This window comes from Etheostoma cragini, chromosome 2 (genome assembly GCF_013103735.1).
Source record: "Etheostoma cragini isolate CJK2018 chromosome 2, CSU_Ecrag_1.0, whole genome shotgun sequence".
Classification (NCBI taxonomy): domain Eukaryota; kingdom Metazoa; phylum Chordata; class Actinopteri; order Perciformes; family Percidae; genus Etheostoma; species Etheostoma cragini.
The window spans coordinates 6,667,939-6,689,319 of record NC_048408.1 but is presented as its reverse complement, the minus strand read 5'-3'; the positions used below and the strand labels follow the sequence as shown (position 1 = coordinate 6,689,319).

Genomic DNA, 21,381 nt, shown 5'->3' with positions numbered 1-21,381 from the left:
TAATCTTGAAAATGTTCAGGTCAACGTCAGCAGCCAGGCCTCTGATAATGACATTTTCCACAGTGACGTGTCCGAGAATGAGGACATTGAACTCCAGATCCTGCGCACCCCGTCAGAATGTCTCTCAGCCCAAGACCGTGAGGAGGAGAATGTGTAGTGTTAACTCACAACAAGGACAAATACTCTATTTTGTTCTATGTGGAGTGTTATCTGCTTTTAGATAAACTGAAAAAGACAATTCCTGAAATGGAAATCTTTTAGTCAAAATTAACAATTTGGAATGGTACAAACTCCAACACTAAAGTTTCTTTAAGTGCTTTAAGCAATTATTTAGTAAAACTCAGTCAAATGAAACAACAACACACATAATCTGCAAATTGCCAAATATCGGCCACGGTAATCGGCCAGGCCGATAGATGTCACAATACATGTGATTTGGGATGCTGACCATGACCTGCAGTGTCCTGTCGCTGGCAAGAGCTAAAGTGTACTTTATGGGTTGTACTGCCTATTTAAAAAGGTATTTTAACAGTTGATAAGAAGTGCGTGGGCTATAAACTGTTGGCTATAGGCCATAAAAAGTATGACCCAAACAAACACTATGCCACTTTGGACTATAGTAATTATATTGTAATTGTGTAAATTATCTTGTATAAGCTATTGTGTGTTTATTGTCTGAGTTTGATTTTGTACCATAAGTAAAGGGCATGTTTACGATTTTCTGTCATAGTTTTCTTAGAGTCTCATGAATGAATTCAAGTAATTTTGAGGCATAAACAAACTTTCAGTGAAAGGCAAGTGGAAAAAAGGAATGGATTGGTTTCTTTCTTTCTCTCTCTCTCTCTCTCTTTCTCTCTCTTGTTTCCTTCTTTCTACTGTCTCCAATGGCTAGAAGCCTCCACAAAACACTTTCAAAATGCAACGTTATCTTTTACCAAAAAAACATTCCCAACACCATACATAGAAGTGTAACAGCAAAAAGTGTCCCTGTCCTGTCAATGTCCCATGAAATAAAAACAGCAGATAAAGAGCAGAAAATTAATCAGCAATGAACTAACTATACTGTAGGACTACGTTGAGCATGAATACTATTTGTCAAAAATCACAAATTATGTGAATTTAAAACGTTATTTCTATTCCTCTGTAATATTTAGGCCTACAACATAAGGAATTATAGATTTATCTCTTCGTTATTATCTCAGTTATTCGCGCTCTCCCGTCTTACCTAAATTGAATGTAGAAGGTAGGTGGCAGCGTTATCCTCCCTGCATGTACAACCTGCCGGGATTTAAATAGAAGAAGAAAGGACATATTTTGTTTTTCACCCGGGTTTCTGAAGTACTGGGCACGTTACGTAGCTTTATGCTGTTGACTAACTAGCAAACTGACCATAATATGATTTGTAGTTTGCAAAAAAACATTATAACTTACTTCGTGTCGGAGACGTTTGACGCAGCCTTGTAAGTTAGCTAGTTAGCTGACACGGCGTGCTAGCGTCAGAAGTTGCCAGAACAGTCTATGCTGTTAACACATTATCTTACATGCTAACGTTAGCAGCTGCTGCTTCGGTTCATTTGGAAGAGTGCAGTCAGGTGTTTCTGTTTCTGACGCGTTATTATTATTATTATGGATGTAGTTCTCTTAATACGTGCATGAGTTTCTGACAGACAGACGTGTAGGTAGAGACTTTAGACTCTACAGTCTGACAGACGGACCTGGCGAATCGTTGTTTTGCTTCCGCGTACTGACGTCACTCTGAAGCTGCCAGTGTGATGTTGAGCGGGAACATCCTCCCATCTAGTGGCCAGACGGGAGAATTTCACTAATGGAAAAAACACTGCAGCTCTATGCGCACCTTTGTTTAAAAAAAAGAAAGAAAAAATTCAGTTATTACATCTTATCAGTTATCAGAATTTTATCTGATAATAAATAGTATGCCACAAATGACAGTTATATTGTCTGTTTAATGGGCTAAGCTGCAAAAAAGGACTGATGTAGCAAGGACAGGACTGTTAAAATAGTTTTTTTATCAATCACTAGATCTGGGACAAGCCTATCACAGCTTCACATCAGTTAAAACAAAATTATGTAAAATGAGCACAGAGGGTGAGAAAATAGAGTTTCTGGTCTCATACAAACATGACCAGCGATGACAGCAATTTCAAGGAGAGAAGTCCAGCTAGCAAGATCAAAAAATCTGGTAATGGAGACATTTGTGATGCACAGAACAAAGTAACAATTAGAGTGACATTGTGTCCACACAAATGGATGGAGAATTACTCAGTTCCAGCAAATAGCTTCCAACGGAAATGGCAACATGTTTTTTTCGTAAGGAGGAAGAGTGATCCTAAGAGGATTATGGCTTGTCAAATGAAAAATAAAGTAACCCTGGTAGACTGGACATCTGCATGGACTGAGACAGACATGTCCACTGATGACAAACTTTGTAAAACAGGAACAGATAGATAATAAGATAAAATCAGTTGAGGATGCAGAGACACATGTGAACTCATCTTCCAGTAAAATCATTTTACCAGGGAAAACAGTTCCAGCTAGGGTTGCCATGGTAGCCTGATCATGGCAAGTCAAGGTGCATGCCACATAACCACAATGTTCTCGGTTTGATTCTTTCTCCCCACCTTTCCTGCCTATAATATAATGTAGAATTCTGAAAAGAAAAATCAATAATGCAAATCCTGTAATATTCCTGTGATTATATGGTGTGCCCCAGGGCTCTGTTCTTAGCCATCTGCTATTCCTTTTTTCACCTCTTGGTCAAAACATACAGTATGAAGTCATGGAATTAATAGTTATTTAACTTAATTCATCACATTATCAAAACTAGCTAAGACTCATGGAAAAAGGAATGAATGTGACACAACTGCATGTATGTTTTCTCTCATAGTTCAAGTTTATTGTTTCCAAAAATGTAAAGGTGCCATAGTCTCATGAATCCCAACATGTACTTTTGTACATAATTCCTCACATCAAGGTAAAGAGAAGATATGCAAGATGTCAGAGAAGGACGCAGGGAGACAGATAAATGTTTTGAACAAGTCAAGACAAGTTATAGCCCTCATTTATTAATAAGATCTTGATGAAAAGTGTATACACACCATAAGAGCTAAAGTCAGAGAGGCAGGAGACAGCAGACCATGGAAGGTTTCTGGTTTGTGCAACACTTAACTAAAATGGAAATTAAACAAAAATAAATACATCTGAGTACAATCCTTTATGCCTATGGCCTCAATCAAGGTCCACTCTGCTTTCTCAGACATAAACAATGAAGTGTTTGCAAAACAGCAAAACTGGAGTGTGCAAGTTACAAGTTGATGGAGAGAAAAAGAGACAAAGGGGAACTACAAGAGCAGTTTGGTCTGGAATTGATGTTACTTGTTTCATCATCAGTGGAACCGTTGAAGAAATGAAAAGCGAGTCTCCTGAAGCAATAACCAGGTGAAGGAAAGTTAGTAATGTGATTCTAGACATGCTTTAGAAAGTGAGAAGAGGCCGAGCAGGGAAACACACATGCTGTGTGAGACATAGGGACTGTTTACACACATTTTGCTGGCATGATCTTTTATCCCCCACCGTTTCTAACATTCATTCTTTTACACCATCATTGGGTCCAAAATTAACTTTTTCGTCCACCAGCCAAATGGCTAGTGAATGCACACATTTTTAGCAGTCACTCAATAGATTACCATTGCTTTTTGTTGGCTGGTGAGTGAAGCAAATCTACCAACCACTTGCATATTCTACCGACATTTTGCTGGTACATGGTGCTAATTATGAACCCTCATACACACTTTTTAATAACCCACAATCTGAGGTCCTTTTTCTCAGAAAATCACTTCATGTTATTGCAGTTAATGACATATAGTTACCACAAGTTAACCCTTGACCTTTTAATTAATAGTAACAAAAACAAGCAGCTTCATGTATCAAAAAACACAACAGGCAGGGCCATTATTTCCAGGAGTCTTATTCCCATTTAAGGAGAAAGCCGCTGTCCTATTCAAGCATTTTTTCTTTTTGCGGTTAGCTCAACTCAGTAACAATGGCAACAGCACAAGCATGACACTTGACAATGTCGCTCATTTCTGCCCTGTATAGGAAATCAGATCTAAGTGAAGTTGTCAATGATAATCAACCAGATAAGCTGTCTTCAAAACTGTTGCATGGATGTGTTGCATTTTGAAATGTTCACAATCGTCCCATTTATTACAGTGGTGACCTTGTAAAAAGCAGGTACGTCTCTAAGTGCTGCTTACAAAGGCTGAAATGGTATTTATTGACACATAATCTTAAAATGGCTATATCTTAATTCTTGAATAATAAATCTGTAAACCCAATCATCACGTGGGCATGCAGTAACACACCACACTGCTTCACCCCATTAAGTACTCATCTCCAAAAAAGAAAGTAACAAACTCCAACCAACACTAGTACATGTACAGTATCATATATGTTGTCTACTGGCGCACCGTCAAATGATAATCACACAGAAATCTACATCACTCTGAAAAATAAGCAGAGAAGGATGGTGGTTCTGCCCAGTCACATCACAAATTCAGGCTATTCATTGGCTTGCGAGCGCTAGCCAATCAGCAGCACATTCACAAATCACATGGCATCTCCATTACGACTTGATTTTGACCTGAGTTCCTCAATCGTGCAGACAGATGCTGGACAGAAAGCAAACTAACTTAGGTCATCCCAAGAAAAAAAAAGAAAAAAAAAAGTGTCCAGGAGAAAATCTGGCGAGTTATTTTTGTTCCTCTCCTGACAGAATGGTAATGGAGATGAGGAAGTGAATGATGGCCCCACAGAACTTAGTTGTTTACTGGCTCAGTTTGCCACCGTCTGCCTTCCTGTACACACAACTAACAACTAAAAGCTCATCTGCAATCAGCACCCATGATAGTCCACAAACATCTTTATGATAAATAGAAATATTTCACACAGTAGTAAGTCAAACTTGTGTTATTGCTTCTAGCGGATTTTTACTTCGCTAAGAGTTAGACCCAGGTCAAATATTCAAATGTTTTTCAAGGTGTGATAAAGCCCTCATGAGACAGACGAGTGGGGTTTGCCACTTAACACAATAAGATGAATGGCGAAGGCTCACACAGCCACGGGAAAATACACTTTCAGATAGTTTCCCCGTCAACTGGCAACTTTGCGGTCACCATCTGTATTGTTGTGATTCAGTAAACTCCACCCACTTCTTAACTCCATGACTTGAATTGAAAAACCAATTTCAGACAAATGCAAGTGATCTTTGACCCAGGTCCAGTTTAGAGTCTACCCCGCCCACCCACGCTTGACCTATTAACATTTCACCAGATTGAACAAATCCCTCTGGTAATGGCAAACACTGTACATTTTTGCATGTCATCAAACCCGGAGGAAAAAGTGTGTGTGTGTGTGTGGGTGTGTGTGTGTGTGTGTGTGTGTGTGTGTGTGTGTGTGAGCGTGAGAGTGTCAGAGTGTCAGAGTGTGTGAGAGAGTAGGGTTGGGCATCATTTGGATTTTAACGATTCTGATGCTTTGAGGGGTGGAGTTGAAACAGGTCACATTCTTCTTATTTCACAAATAAGAAGAAGGTTTTATTTTTGATTCAACGGTTGGTTGCAGTTTTACAGGGCTTTTTCAACGCAAAATAAAGTTACAACATGGCTGCAACACAACAAGCGCTTACTGCTATGGAAACCAAAACATGTGCATGTTAAATTTTGATTCGATGATCACATTTGAAACCAAATCCTCCAAATGATTCCATTAAATAAACAATTCCACTGGAATTGTAATTTTTAAAACAATTCCAAGTAGGAATCGGTTCTTGATGCCCAACCCTGTGTGTGTGTGTGTGTGTGTGTGTGTGTGTGTGTGTGTGTGTGTGTGTGTGACAGCACATCCAATTTTCCAGAGAGCACACGTGAATGAGGTATGCGTTGTGGGAGTAGACGTAAATGCATATATGTAACAGCGCCTCCAGTGTCTTCATCCAGTCCCGTAGCTCCAAGGATGAGAATATTGCTTCTTTCAGCTTCTGGTGCCACAAAGGCACCGCAATTCATTTCCCGACCTTTCCAAACAAACATTCTGCTAAAGTTCTGATTCAAACTGCTGCCCAGCAGAAATGCCAGGCACAAAAATATATATATATTACTTTTGTGCAAAAAATCAGCCCTTTGAAATTGTAACACAGTCTGTTTTCTTAGGGGGAGGGGAGGGCTTTGCCTCAAATTCTTTTTAATTCTTTGTCTTCTGTTTGTGCAAGCATGCTTCAGTTCCACAAAGACTGGCTGTGGAACGAGGAACAGAGTCCAAAGACGGCGAGAAAGGGCAGGAGGAGGAGAGTTGGCTTAGGAGTTGACGATAAAGGGTAGTGGGTGGAGGATTGAAATCCTCAGCGTCCAGGTCCTACCTGGAGATCATGGAGCTGGACTGTGATTGGCTGGAGGAAGTGGTGACGGCGCTGAGCTGAGAGAAGCCACTGTGGCTCGACTCCAGACTGGTCATCGAACCCCTGAGGTAGGAGACACAACATATGAGCGGACACAAATTGAACACTACTCGGCTCACTTTACATGTACGCAACCGCAGCCTGCCACTGAATCACTTTCTGGGTGCACGACCTGTGCTCATGATGCAGAACCCTGCAGCCAGATCAAACCTACAGGAGGGAGATTCATTCCCGCTCAGGCTCTGCTATGGACTGCAAAAACCAACAGTGTGTCAGGTAGAAAGGTTGAAGTGTGTGAAAGGATCTCAAATGCCAAATTCTTTGCATGTTCCAGTAGTTTATTTGCTTTGGGTGAAACTCAGGGGGTTTTGTTAAGAGTAGACGCAGCTCTAACAAAAGCCTTTGGTGTTCTGGTTTCCTGCCTCTGGCAAAGCATGAAGCATTTTGTACTTCTTTTGTTTTACATTAAAAATTCAAAAAGGGAGTCTTGATGTGAGTTAACATACAGACTACTTGACAACACATTTTGGCAATACTTTCTATAAGGCCAATGTCTATTATGTATCATACATACCTACATGATGGATGACAACACATGAAAATGCATTACAATTTTTTTTCATTATACTCGTTATAATAATAAGTTTAAATATTTGACATTACATTTTCCTAATTTTGCTTTAAGGGCTTTAAGTCTCATGAGAGGGCGGTATCAGAAGTTACAACTCTGACCACACTATTTACTATTAGCATTAAAGCTATATGTTTAGTCTTTTTTATTGCCTGTATTGTTTTTTTGTTTTTTTTAATGTTTTTAATTTTAAGCACTTTGTGATTTGGAGTCTGTGGAAGGTGCTACATAAATAAACAATCCTTCCTTATTACATTTAGAGAAAGTAAAATGATTGTCACATCTCCAAAGCAAAACTTCAGGGCTATAAGTTAGCATTTCCCATACAGTATTTGAGTGTATGAATGTTAGAAATTGGGCAGTTCTGAAAGTCTTTTTATGAAAACTCGATGTTCAAACATGTAGGTAAGAACTCATTTTTAGCCGGCACCGAGGATCTCTTTCGCCAGTTAAATTAACAAAATGAAATGTAAAGAGGGCAGGTCACATTAGCTGTCCCTAACTAACATTAATCAGTTAGTGTCTGTAATTAGATAAATATGGTACAGAACAGAAATACAAATCAGCAAGCCATCCCATTTGAGAAGCTGGAACCACCAAATGTTTGGCATTTTTGTTTAAGTTATTTTAAATGATTGATTGATTATGGCAATTAATTATTTGTCAATCAACTAACAGTTTCAGTAGTCATATTTGTAATGTTTTGTTGTCATTAGCCATCCTATTGCCGTTGCTCTGACCTGGGTGCCGGGACCCCTTAAAGGGTAAACATATGATTAAAGGAATAAGACAGAAAATACATTGCTGAAACATAAGTCTAATTTTTGACTTTTCTCACATTCTTGCTTTTTTATTATTAGTAAAAAAAATAAATACTTTTAACTCTCAAAAAAGAAGAAAAATACTGTATGAAACTGATCATAAGTGTCACTAACGCAATATCCAGTGACGAGGGATCACTGGATGCCATTGCTTCATTTTAAAAGGGTCACAAGCAACAACAAAAAAATTATAATAATTGTGATACGTTACAGGCATGGCAAAATAAAGCGTTACCTAAATTTCACATTCTTGGTTCAAGTTGGGGTAGGAGATTTAGAAATTTCAATCTCAACATGATGTGTCAACCATTAGCAAAACATCCAGTTAAATGCGACTAGAATGAGTTAGATGGGGTTCTCAAGTGTGCTTCAGAAGCCAAAGTAAAAATGAAACAGCAGGTGCACGGAAAGCAAAGTGAGATTCAGCAAGTTGATGAAGATGAGTGAAAAGTAAAAATGCCAGGGAATGTCTTTTAAGTTAGTATACAAGTGCATGTGTTGGTTGTATGTTGCGTTTGTGCACACATGGACATACAGCAGTTGAGCACTAGTCTGCTGAACTTGGTGGGGAGGTAAGGTGACTGAAGCCAGCAAGAAGACTGAAGTCTCAGTGATTCTTTCTACAGGGTGACCAAAGCAACAACATCCTGTTAGCAAATGCTAGCAAAATCCATGAGCAAAAGAACAGATGCAAACAAGCATCTCTTTGCTGCATCAGAAGTGTGACTGCCATGGCTGGGGCTGTTTATTTAAATTAGCAGCAATGACAATGAGCTAGTGCTAAAGGAAAAAAAAGGGGGCAAACACTGAGCCACTTACAAACTCTGCACATCACAGCAAGCCAGTCTTCACAGGAAGAAGACAGAGCAGGAGGAGGAGGAGGAGAGGGTTGGGAGCGATAGAACAGGAACGAATTGGACAGAAAAAGATAAATTAAAAGGAGTCTCTGAGAGAGGGAAGCATTTCAAAACTCTGGGCCTAAACATCATGATGTTCTTAAGTCAGTTAATTTCATTTTTAGCAACATTGCAGATTTTATTCATTCAAAATATTAAATGTCATTCGTGGCACTATTGCAGATTGGTATAGAGGGGGAAACTGAAAGAAGGAAGGAGCAAAAAATGAGCAACCATAAAGGAATAATGTAAAATTAAAACTATCACAACATCATGGTAAAACAGCAAAAATATGGACACGTACGTACACTTCATGTATATAGCATGAACATAAATGTATGTCTCTGACACACACACACACACACACACACACACAAACACATACACAGTTACTAACCTGAAGTCTTCAGAACCCAACACCTCAGTGTAGAACATGACTTTGCACTTATGTGAGGAGACCTGCAGGGTGGCCAGCACGTCGTCTACTCGGGGCAGGTTGGTGGCCGCGCAGGCCGGCATGCTGTGGAACTTCCACTGGAGGATGTAGAAACCTGGCCACCGTGTGATATGGGAGCCCTGAGGAGAGGACAGATTATGAGAACAGACATGCCAAAAACAACTCATTAAAACAAATTTACAAATCAAAGGTCAAACTATTATGCATCCCTTTACAATCCTGGAACCTCACCTGCACGCTCTCGCCCTCCTTGCAGATAAGCGGGGACTCCACCATGCTGTAATCTTGCCCCAGCGTCCATGACTTGTCAATGAGCTGGACGTTGTTGCCTACTGGGGAGGTGATGCCGTGGGGTCCCAGGGGGTCTTTACGCGTAGGCTGAGGGGCCCGCTTGGAGTGGTAGATGTTGAAAACAACATCTCCTTTGCACATGTCAAAGTCCCAGGTGATGACTGAGGAGGCATCGATGATCTCGATCAGAAGCTGGTTGGGGGGGAGGGCAAGGTTGGCCAGAAATGGATATTAAGTGAGATGTTTTTAGGAGAGAAACACAAGAACTAAACCGAAATAAAGTTTTAGCAAGGTGAGACTCCTGGTGGTAGGAATAATGCACTGTGGCTGTGAAAAAAATTTAAAAATGTGGCAAAATAAAAAGTGATAGAGCATAATTAACTTTATGTCAGACAGATTATGTATTAAAGCCATGCCACATTTGTTCCACATCCGAGTTAAAAACAAAGAAGGCCTCCACCACATACAACCACTAGATGGCAGACCTCTCTATTTCTATGTTCCCAGTGCCCCACATACCCATTTCAGACATTACTACAAGCCTTCCATCTTTTCTTCTCACTTTGGTGCTTTATGTTGAGCCTCACCTCGTGTGGCGCTCCCTTGAAGACGCTGGCGCTTTGGTAGATTGTCTCGGTCCACAGGCGGACATCTTCGTTCTCAAGCTCCTCAGCTGTGCGGTACATTGACTTGGGAACAAGGCCGCCCTCTGGTACCTCGCACTGTAGAGCATGCGCAGAGATAAATACACAACACAGAATTGGGTCAACGAGAGGATCTCAGTCTGGGTGCGGTCATGTCTCTGAAAAGTTCATATTCAGAACTAATATTCTCAAAAGATAAGCTACGACTTTAAATCTTTAACTGACACCCACCATACATTCTCCAGCCAGGAAGTCAGGGATGATCTCCTTGTCTATGTAGTCCACCAGCCCACCCGGACCCTGGTAATCATTGCCGGCGTAAATGAGGAACTTCTTGCGGGTGTTCTCATCAATGAATGGACTCACCTAAGGGCAGAAGCAGACGTAGATATGTTTAATGAGCAAACCAAAATGTTGCGTCCTTGTTATTCCGTGGCAAAAATGTATGAGTTGAAAAGTATCTACGAGGAACATAAAATGTTTCTGAAACCATTTAATGTTCCATCTGATGATCATAAATGACCTGTAACAGCAATCGATACTAACAGTGAGTAATTGTATTTTAATGTAATTTTAGAAGTTATCTGTTGTAGTTATGGCTGAGGGGCCATCCCAGAAAAGAAGGAAATTAAAAGGTATAGTAAGTGATGTTAATCCAATACAGTTGTTGGATAGCCCTGGCTCTGTAAATGGAAAACAAACAGAAAAGAGTGCACAAGCCACAAACCACTGTCAGCTAATCAGCAACAGCTGGCGTCAGTTGGTGGTAGGGGCGGGAGGGGGGTTAGCAGCATGTGAATGTGCCGGTCAGTAGTTATCTGATCATGAATATGGGGGGCGGAGCTTAGTTTGGCAGCTGAATTCAAATATCAACAATGTTTGTGCAGAATCACTTACTGAACCTTTAAAAGAAGAACAACTAACAGCTAAAAGGGTGAGTGACAGACAACGGGGAAACCCAAGTCAACCTCGGTCGTACTTTAAACAGATGGAGACAATTAGAGGATTGTAAAGGATTTAAAACCGACCCGGAATTGAGCTGTTTGTATATTTAAATTTCAGATGTCCTCCTGAAATTGAGGGTTGACAACCCGCTAGAAACACCTTTTCATATCCATATAAACTGATACTGTGAGAAGACCATTCCAGATTATTGGTTCTTACCAATGTCCAGAGGACAGGGAAAACCCTGGGAGCTCTCAATATGAGCAGCCGTCCCAGAGTCTCTGGGTAGTTGGCCTCCACGACCTCGATGATCCTCAGCAGCGCCTTGACTCCTGGTCGCCACAGGTGACGCATGTTCAGCCCCTCCAGATCCACCAGACATGTCCAACAGCTACAGAAGAGGGTTTGAATGAGAGAGAGAGAGAGAGAGAGAGAGAGAGAGAGATAAAGCCACGCCACAAACACAAAACTGGAAAACTCCATCTATACTGGCTAAAGGCTATGGCGTGACAGCCATACATAGTTCACATGCCTTCCTGCAAGGCTCTTAGCCCAGCCACCACCTCCTCCTGTTTGAGAGGGCTGCCAAGTGACAGATACCATCTCTGTTCCCTGCCTCTAAATGTCTCCATCGCCATCTGAATTAGAGCACTCAAAGAGCCTCGTGCATTCCTTCCATTTCGGGGGAGATAATTCTCCTCTGGACTTAGTCACTGAATCCTGCAAATTTGAACACTGTTTGGTAGTCAAAATGTTTATCTTTTCTATTAAATTGAAACTGTTTCTATTTACCTGTGCCACTTATTTTTGTAGTTATTTTTTTCATTGTTTATTATTATTATAAAAGACACTTGTTTGATTCATTGTTGTTGATTACTTGTCTGCACATCAGGATGTACAGATCTCTGTATATTCTCGGGCTTGTCTAGCACACAGTACATCTGCGTTATAGTATACATTTTGTGATGTATATTTGTACTCCAAATTATTTATTCCACTTTCGTATTCTTTGTTCTAGCACTTTTTAGCACAATTCCAGAGTCTGCCATCCAACACTTCAGTGCATATTTTGTGCGAGCTTGTGGCAAAAACATTTATAAATTGTGAGAAAATAGTGAAAAATAACCATCACTAATTCTCAGGGCCCACGGTGTCTCCAAAGTGTTTGTTTTGTCCACATAATTGTTTGCACATGATTCCCAGTAGATTACTTGAGTAACCTTTCAGGCACCGCTAGTGATTTTCACTATTCAAACATGCAACCACATTCAGGATCTTTACCGCCTTGCAACTTTTCACACTTGCCAAGGCGATAACAGAATAGATAGGGAAAGGGACAATCCAAAAGTGTCTATTGCCAAAATGTTCCTGCTTGCATTCAAAACACCGCCATGCTGGCATTTTTCCAGGATTGTTACTAGGTCTTGAGGTGGAAATTGACAGTACAGATTTCCTTAAATATCTAACTCTGCTCCCAGTCACATATGGGAAAGACTACATGTATAGGGCTGGGTACCCAATCTGACTAAATTGCCTCCTAAGTATTGATGAGTATCAAAAAATGCCTTGTCATTCATTACCAAATTTCAATACCTATGGGGCTAATCACATCAGTGTCAGTGAGCCAATAAGCATGCAGCATGCTTCTACCAAGATCTAAAAATGCATGTGATTGGCTGTCTAAAGACATGCAGGAAAACACTACGTTACGCTCAGAGAAATGGGGTTCATGCAGTAGGAGCTAAAAAATAAAAAATAAACTTTTGTGCAATAATGTGTAATTTTGTTTTGTTAAAATGGATATTGGAAAATTGGTACTGGAAAAAAGTATTTTTCAAGAACCGGTATCAAAGTCCCGGTATTGGTAGCGGTGATTTTTTAATGATACCCAACCCTATGCATGTGTGAAAGGGGCTTTACAGTCATAACATCTAAGATAATGGAGTTCACAATAATAGTAAACGGAAAAAAACAGCAAATCTACAAGTTTGAGAAGCTGGCACTAGAGACTGTTGGCGTGTTTGCTTTCTAAATGACAAATTGGCTGCCTACATTGATCTGTACTAAAGGTTTACCTGATAGGTCGACCAAACACCTTGGTATTCTCCTCACAGCGTCTCAGACCCTCTTCATTAATAGACAGCACCTGAAATGACATAACATGAACTCAGTGGTCTATTGAGGGTTTGGCTTCCACACTCGTAACCTGAGCTTCAAAAATAGGCTGACTATTTATACATGTACTGTACTGTACACATCCTGGTGTTATTACACTTGCCAAGCCAGCGTACATTCGTTCCCTAATCTGTAATCCGATCCAACAACTGCCTGACCCAAACCTTACGACCTACATTACTACAGGCTGATACAGTAGTCAGGCTGAAACGCATTTCAAGTTGTTCTACATACATGTCTGAGCAATGACTCTTCTCCGAGAGCTCGGACCAGTCCTTTGGTGTCCATCTGGCCCAACCTCAGGACGTACAAAGGACGACCATCTAGAGGAGTAAAACAAACATTTACATAATCTACCATAAAACATTCACATTCTACAAGGCTGCATGTGAAATAGATACATCTGCATAGTTTGCCAGGCTGTTCTTCATTTGTGTAAGACAATGACTGACTATGTTCACTGAGAAATGCTTTCATGTTGGGTCTCTGGTCATCCTAAAGACGTGTGGAAAGACTGAAATGGGAAGATGAACTGTTCACTGATGTGGGAACATGTAATTTAAATTTGATTTATATTGTCAACAGTCACACTCGGTTCTTAACAAGAAATCCACAGCATGCATCAACATGAAGTGTGTGGGTGTAAGAGTGGTGTAAGAGTGGGTGTAAGCTAGTGGGTGGAAATGCCAACAAATTGGCCTCATGTTTAATTCTCTTGAATGGCTGAAGGCGGTGGGTTGCTTAGAGTGGCTTTAATGCATGTGGTGTGTGTAACTTGAGTATTTAAGAAACTGGAGATCTGAGAGCTTCTTCTTGTTAACAGCTCATGTATAGCCAGCTTCGATACGGCCTACATGAATCATAAATGTACGTATAATTTATATGTCTTACCTCTGTCATGGTGGTGCCAGCCCCCGGTGTAGTAATCCTGGAGGACCTGTGGTGAGCTCCAGGTCTCCAGCAGGTAGTCTACCTGGTGCTGCTTCCTCCAGGTCAGGGACTGGCAAAGGATCTCCCGCGCCTTGTCCATGTTGAAGTCCCTGGCACGCAAGAAACGCAGTATGTGCTCGTCCTTTGGGATCTGGATGGTAAGGAGAGAGCGTTTAGCTGTACTCACTTTTGGAACAAATTATGGAAAAGATAACAAAGGAACAACACCTTTTGTAGCTTTCACAAAACTGCCAATGTCACTGTCAATTGGCTACTTAAAATGAACCACTGGTATCCCAAAAATAAACCTCTGGTCAGTTAGCCATATCACGTAGCATTTAAAAATGAAAAAAAAAAATCTACCTCAACCTCATCTGATGTCCCTGACAGTGATTAAGTGTGGAGGGGTGGAGTTAGTCTTCTTAGCATTACACCTAAAAGTTGCTATTCCTTTCAATTACTTTGCTACAAAATGTGAATATCAATTACTTTTCCCTTGTGCGTCTCCTGTAGCCATTTGCGAAGTCTGATCAGACAGCTCTCCTGCAGGGGGGTCAGGTCGCCTAGGTAACGTTTGATATAGTCTGCATCCAACTTATCTGAAACACAAAAACAGAACTCATCCCATCAACGACATTCAGTCAAACAATTAATAACATTTATATGTTATTAACAAACACATATACGTATATATATATTTGGTACACACCTTTAATTAAACCAATGCCCCATGATATGCTGTCATATCTGTGTCAAATCAACACCTATTGAGGTTTGACCACCTTCTGTAGAATCATTGCTTATTTTTGCTTTTGAAATGTGCTTACCCTCTGTAACTAATCAATAAGGCCTTGCTTTCATTGCATTTCTTCTCTGTATTATGCGGCCATTTGAACAGTGCTACTGTCCTAGTTAGTAAAACAATTTCCCTTGTTGCTATACATTAGAAACGCAAAGATGGCTGGCTCTTATTTTTTTTCAAACATCAGTAGGAACAGACCTTCAGGTGTACCAGCCAGGATCTCCGATAGGCTGTCTGGCTGAAGTGCGCTGCTGTCCTGCTTGGCGTCCTGAGAGCTGCTGTCCGTGGCATCGCTGGGCAGCGTATTGGAATCAGCGGGCGTGATTGCGAGTTTTGGCAGGACAGGTGGGCTGGTGAAGAGGCTGGTTGGTCTGGGTAGAGGCAGGGGAAGGGAGGAGGGAGTCCAGCGCGGGATATGGGTGATCCCATCGTCTTCAAGCTCCTTTAGGTAGAACTCTATGATTTCCTTTCCCTGTGAGGAAGACACGTGAAGACATGCAGTGTGAGAATTAAGGCAAAAATAGCACAAGAGGCTGGGAATTCAGGGAAATCTGATTTAAGTGAGGTATTTGGAATGCAGACCAATATTATTTTACATTGCAACATTATTCAACCAAAGGCTAATGCTCTGCATATGCACTCAGTATTTTGAACTGAAGTGTTAGGTAATGGAAACAGAGCGAAAATATAGGGAATGCCCTCAACATTGCCCACATCTATCCTAAATGAAGGCAGGTGAGTCACTGGCTACACGACAGAAGACCCCTGTTAACTCAAAGAGATTATACAAGCTTATTTATGTACTTATAACATGAGACGGACTGACTGACTCATGCTGCAGAAAAGACTAAACAACGAACTTCATAGAACAGATTGATGTCAGTTCTGCATCATCCATACTACCATACTCCATTCCACTCCATCCATACTACATCACTATGCAGTAATCTGAAACTGTCTGTCTGTCGAGAGTTTCTGTACATACACAGAAAGTACACAAGAAACCTGTACGTGTATTGATTAGGTGTAACATTCACTCACACACACACACACACACACACACACACACACACACACAAACACAAACACAAAAACAAACACACACACACACCTTTTTGATACTGCTGGCATACTGCTTCATAGCGATCTTTTCCACAGTGCTCTCAAAGCCGAAGAAGGACTTGATGTCCAGGCTGGCGGTCTGCTCAAAACACGTCCAGTCCTCATTCTCGGGGTGAACCTGTACCAACACACACAAAATATTATACTTTGGATTCATATGCAGAAACAAGACCACCAGGTTACTATGGTTTCCACACACCCCGCTTCTCTCCACGATGACGCACACAAAGAGCAATTTTCACACTGTGTGCACTGTGAGTGTGTGTGTCAGTCTGTCCATATAAAATCAGCCAGCCCTTTACACAGGAACCGCTTGGAGCTTAAAAAGGACAGCGAGCAAACATACAGGACATGTTTCTGGTGTGTGGTGGGAACGTTTTGAGAAGCTATATAATGAATAGGTTATATTAAAAAGAACACAGTCTCTTTTAGACAAAACTAAAGAAAATTAATTTAGCTGGATTAGCTTTTCAGTATCAGTAATATAAAGTAATACAATGCACAATTATTCTAGCACTGCTATGGCAGCTCTTTGCGGGTGATGTTTTAGAAGAAGAAAAAAAAGACATTGGGGAACTTTATGAGTATTCTTTAGGGATCTATCTGTGGCAATCTGGGCTTCTTTTTATGGACTGTATTGGCTAAAATAGAATGGATCAAAATGTGATCCTTTCTTTACTGAACTCTCCTGTGTTTTGACATCTCAGCCTGCTAGTGATCCATTATGAGGTGTTACACTGACAGTGATGGACTGTGTGATTGTAAAAATGATTTGTTCGCACACTCACGCAACAATATCATTTCATCTGGAAAGACGTCAGAAATGTAATGCTTTCTAACAGCACTATACTGGTGGCTTCATTACCCTTGGCTACCAAAATATTTTAGCTTTAGCCAGGTCCATTAGCTTAGTCTAATTGAGCTGTTCATTCTGGTTACTGCTAGCAAAGTGTGCTAAAGCATACACCATAAGAACCTCCGTGTGGCCCTGGACCTAAAATTAGCACTACAGTTGGTTGGAGGCTGATACGATGTGCTTGACCTCATTAACTCAGAGCACATCCACTCAGGAATGGGCTGATCTGAAGACAGAGTTAAGCTCACAGCACACATAAGTGGGGCCGGGAGAAAAGGAAAGACATGCTGGTTTCAGATCAGTACTAGTGTTCAGCCAGAATGTGAACGGACTGAATAATTCACAGTGCAAGAGACAGGATGAGATAGCTAGCAATGTGCTTGGTGCAAGTCTAAACATGGCTTTCTGTGCAGGGTACCAGGGAAGAGAATAGAGGAGACACAGACATTAAAATGGGTGTGCTGGCGGCAGCTTGCCATTTAGCAGCTGAACAACAGCTTCACACACTACAGTGTGTGTGTGTGTGTGTGTGTGTGTGTGTGTGAATATAGATGTGTGGCTTTGTAGAACTGAACTAGTTGGGCAGGTTATAAAAACTGCTCTCACCAGGGCCATCTGTACTACAAACATACACACTTGTGTTATAAGCTGCTTTTGGACAACAGTCCCACACTGAACGGCAGTGGGGTGTGTATGCTACTGACCGAATAGCAGCAGGTCTCATGGATCATGACTCTGTTGGAGAAGGTCTCATTATGTGACTCGATTTGAAGTGTCCTCTCCTTTCGGTTCAGCGTGTTTTTCTGGATAAAGTACACATAGTCCACACCCGCAATCTGCAAACAACACACAAAACTCATGTTACAAGAAACTAAACCAACACGAGACACCAAAATAAGGTTACAGCCTAATAAACAGCTGTATGTAGAGTTACTGTAAATACGAACATATTCCAAATGAATGATGTTGTTTATATAGAAAAAAAACTTTTCAAATGGATGAATGACAAGGAAAAACTATTATTTATTATATTATATATTATATATATTCTTAAGCAGTGATAAGGAGTTGGTAAAAAAAAAAATGAAGAAAATCACTAAAACCACAATGCACTGTAGTTTAGACGACCTGATGTGCAACATACCCTTTTAAGCAGGCGCGGGGCGTCCACATCCAGGGCACAGCGGCGCTCGACCCTAGTGGTGGAGCCGTCCTCATTGGTCTCCTCTTCTACCACGTCACTCGCCACAAACATGGGGATAAGGTGACAGGTGGGGAACCGGCGCTCATAGGCCTGAAAAAGAAGAAGGGGGAACAGAAATGTCAGCTAACAGAGGTTTCCAATCTAGTGAGATATCTCACAGGTTTCCAGTTTCACTTTTGTGAATAAAGTAGGTTGAAAAGAAAAGAGGTTTCAATTACTCCAGTGTCATCTCTCTTTCTGTCTGTCTTTGTACATGCTGTGCAGAGGGCAGACGATAAATATCTGACAGCTGTGTTTGAGACAACACCTTTTTTAGAATTTCTTTTATAGTTGTTAGTGTATAAAATGGAGGTAGTTAAATGGGTTTTAGATTAAGCAGAAAATGCCTGGCTGAAAACCAGACCCATTGGCTGGTGACAAACATAATTTGAATGCTCATGTCCCATGTTGGTATTATTACACATGCTTTCAAACTGAAGGAGTTTTAGCATGATATTGTGTAGGGCTCTGAAACGACATTGGTAAAGATCTGGTATCTGGTATAAGGGTATGCTGATGTTGTTTATAAGTCTCTTGGTAAATTAATCTTAAAACGATCATGCAACTACGTCTTGTAATGCCAGCTACTATAAAATCAATTTGAAAGAAAGTTTATGTATTCTGTAAGAATGCAAGCACTGAGCCAAGAGGGAGTGAAGAATCTGAATAGGTGGGCAGGGAATAGCTGTATGCCGAAAACAAGTGAGAGGCCCAACAAAAGCTCCTTCAACTTTGTAGCATTCCAAACTTCTCACTCAAGTTAGGCCATAACAGATAATGGCTCTGACTAAAACTAAAGTACTTTTTCATTTCTTTACAACAAAAAAAAAGGGCTCAACTTTGTGTGCCCAAATTATGTGTTCTCATAAATGCAAAACACAGGCAAAGAGCTAGCAGTTACGGAACAGGCCTTCGGCACATTGTGCAGCAGCTGCACCCATTTCTTCCCTAACTTTATGTTTTGTCATTCTCCAATCCCGGATCTGATTGGCAAGGTTGCAAACATTAAAAGTCTAGATTAGACTGGTAAGTCAACATCAAACATGCAATGTAATTAATAAAATGGGCTGGAGAGATGGACAAAGTTAGTCCTAACACTGAGCCGGTCTAAGACTCTTATGTCAGGTATCCTTGCAGCATTAAACCAACGTGATATTTCCTCATTTTCAACAGCTTGTGAAACTCCATCCGGAAACCTAAGTCTCCAGGATAGGAATGAATCTATTTATTTATGGGTGAATGAGCAAATGGGCAAAGAATGGAGTTTTAAAAGCAAAAAACTAAAAACTAAAAAGAAAGTCAAGGCCACATAAGGGAAAACTACCAAGTTGTAGGGAATGGGGCAGTGCAAATCCACAACTTTATTAAAGGGGACATAGACCAGAAAACATACAGTATGCCTGAAGCCTGAAGAGATGAATGCTGGGACAGACTGTGCGAACTCAAAGAGCGAGTGCTTTTTGGGTTGGCTGAGTCAGTGTCAGCTGAGTCTTGCTGATAAAGGAGCTGTGTTCTATGGCGCACAGAACCCACATGTCTTTGAGCTTCTGTAAAAACAGAAGTCCCTGTGACATAAATGTGGCCGCTGAACATAAAGCTGAAGTTAAATATTTTAACCAGAGACAATTGTATTGATTGGTCTATTTGCACATTGCTGTCAATTAGGGCTGTACAATATCTTGTTTTGTTTTTTTATAGTTGCCGCGATATCAAACGGCGCCATAATCACATTGTGAAAGACACTCAGAGATTGTTTGTGTTGACTGAAAAAAAGATATAAGTAGAAAACTGCACTTGAAATGTAACCGTTATTCTCTTTTTAATGCTGCCTTTTATATATAACGTAATGTTTAATAAAATAATGTTGGAACTGAGTGCACTGTTTATTTATCGCAAGTAATAAGGTCACCGCAATATAAAACAACTTTAATGCTTGTTGCATATTTATCTCACATCGTGCAGCCCTACCGTCAATATAAATCTTTAATCGTTGCAACCAGTTTGAACAAAACTGCCTTGTTCAGAGCATTTCCACCCAATGAAACAAACACAAGGGTAGGCTTAGACTGTTTAGTATGTCGATCAGCAACAGCGGCTGTTTTGTTTGTGAGTAGGCGGTCAGTGGGGTTCAGCAGCTCCTGGCGTACCACTGCCATGGTTGCTGAGCCACTCAGCTGCCCACTGTCCACTGACCTAGGGAATGCTGAGCTCAGTTTTTCAGCCCTGATGCTCTGGAACACCGGGCGCAGGCTTTGTACCGCCGTCAGCAAACCCGCACCGACCGTAAACATCAGTTTCATCTATTAAAAAAACAACCATGCGTCAACAACAACCTCAGCCACAAATGCCAGGTGCAGTCAAACAGGTCACTACTTTTCACTCTAACAATAGGCTGACGTACTGTACAAAAACACAGGGGTTGCTTTAGATGAGACGGTAAACCACTAAGAGGAACAAAGCATCTCCAGCAGAGCCGTGATTGTTTGATGAAAAAACAGAGAAAACTAACCAGCCCAACTTTTAGCCGACCCTTGTGGGGAAAATAACATTTCTGTTTTAGTGTTAAAAACAGGAAACAGGAAGCTCATGATATCAGGTTATTCTTCAAAAAGATCCCTTCCACCAAGTCATCTTATTTTCCTTTCCCATTTCTGTCTCTAACACACACAGCGCTGTTACATATAAATGCACTCATAATACAAAACATTTTTTTGTTTTAATTTTCGTACACTGCACAGGAGCAGCTTGACTATTCACTCCCCATAATTACTCAAGTCTAAATTGACCTACATCTTTATGTTGGGCAGTGCGGAAGAGTCCTTTTTCCCTGATATCCCTAATATGGTGCTGATGACATGTGAAATTGGATACCTGCCGATTAATCTATAAAAAAAACAACAATAGATCATGGATCCAACATTACATAACATTGCCAGGTGTGTGCTGGAAATAAACAAAAGTCTATAGCTTAACAATGAGCTGTATACTTGACAATGGCGATGCTCTATTCACTTCATCTAATATCCAACCCGGAGTTTTACGTGACTTCTCAGTAAGCAGTTAAAGCAGCAGTTTAATGACAAACATTCACCTGCC

The 21,381-nt window shown here is 40.8% G+C and overlaps 3 protein-coding genes across 7 annotated transcripts in view; 1 reads left to right on the top strand and 2 right to left on the bottom strand.

The window, feature by feature from the left end:
* The window catches only part of LOC117956277 (excitatory amino acid transporter 3-like), a 381,877-nt gene extending 381,680 nt beyond the window's left edge, over positions 1-197 (top strand). Inside the window, exon 14 of the mRNA XM_034891264.1 lies at positions 20-197. Within this exon, the coding sequence (XP_034747155.1) occupies positions 20-157 (138 nt within the window). The 3' untranslated portion in view covers positions 158-197. The remainder of the gene's footprint in view (positions 1-19) is intronic.
* LOC117956335 (endonuclease V-like) overlaps positions 1-1,745 on the bottom strand; it is a 72,983-nt gene extending 71,238 nt beyond the window's left edge. Inside the window, exons 1-2 of one of the 2 annotated variants that reach the window (XM_034891348.1) lie at positions 1,432-1,745; positions 1,226-1,278 (exon numbers count right to left, since the gene is read on the bottom strand). The gene's annotated coding sequence lies outside the window, so the exon portion shown is untranslated. Of the gene's footprint in view, positions 1-1,225 lie in introns of both variants that reach the window. The other variant, XM_034891339.1, reaches the window with a different exon arrangement.
* Positions 1,746-5,903: 4,158 nt separating this feature from the next.
* The window catches only part of si:dkey-237i9.1 (SEC14-like protein 1), a 31,596-nt gene continuing 16,118 nt past the window's right edge, over positions 5,904-21,381 (bottom strand). For 2 of the 4 annotated variants that reach the window (XM_034891182.1, XM_034891199.1), the window contains 15 exons: positions 18,187-18,336; positions 17,747-17,878; positions 16,176-16,304; positions 15,263-15,536; positions 14,752-14,861; positions 14,224-14,413; positions 13,567-13,655; positions 13,233-13,303; positions 11,377-11,548; positions 10,444-10,578; positions 10,156-10,290; positions 9,509-9,760; positions 9,218-9,396; positions 8,744-8,770; positions 5,904-6,535 (listed from right to left, as the gene is read on the bottom strand). In XM_034891182.1, the coding sequence (XP_034747073.1) occupies positions 6,430-6,535; positions 8,744-8,770; positions 9,218-9,396; positions 9,509-9,760; positions 10,156-10,290; positions 10,444-10,578; positions 11,377-11,548; positions 13,233-13,303; positions 13,567-13,655; positions 14,224-14,413; positions 14,752-14,861; positions 15,263-15,536; positions 16,176-16,304; positions 17,747-17,878; positions 18,187-18,336 (2,151 nt within the window). In that variant the 3' untranslated portion in view covers positions 5,904-6,429. The other 2 variants (XM_034891191.1, XM_034891209.1) reach the window with 2 other exon arrangements.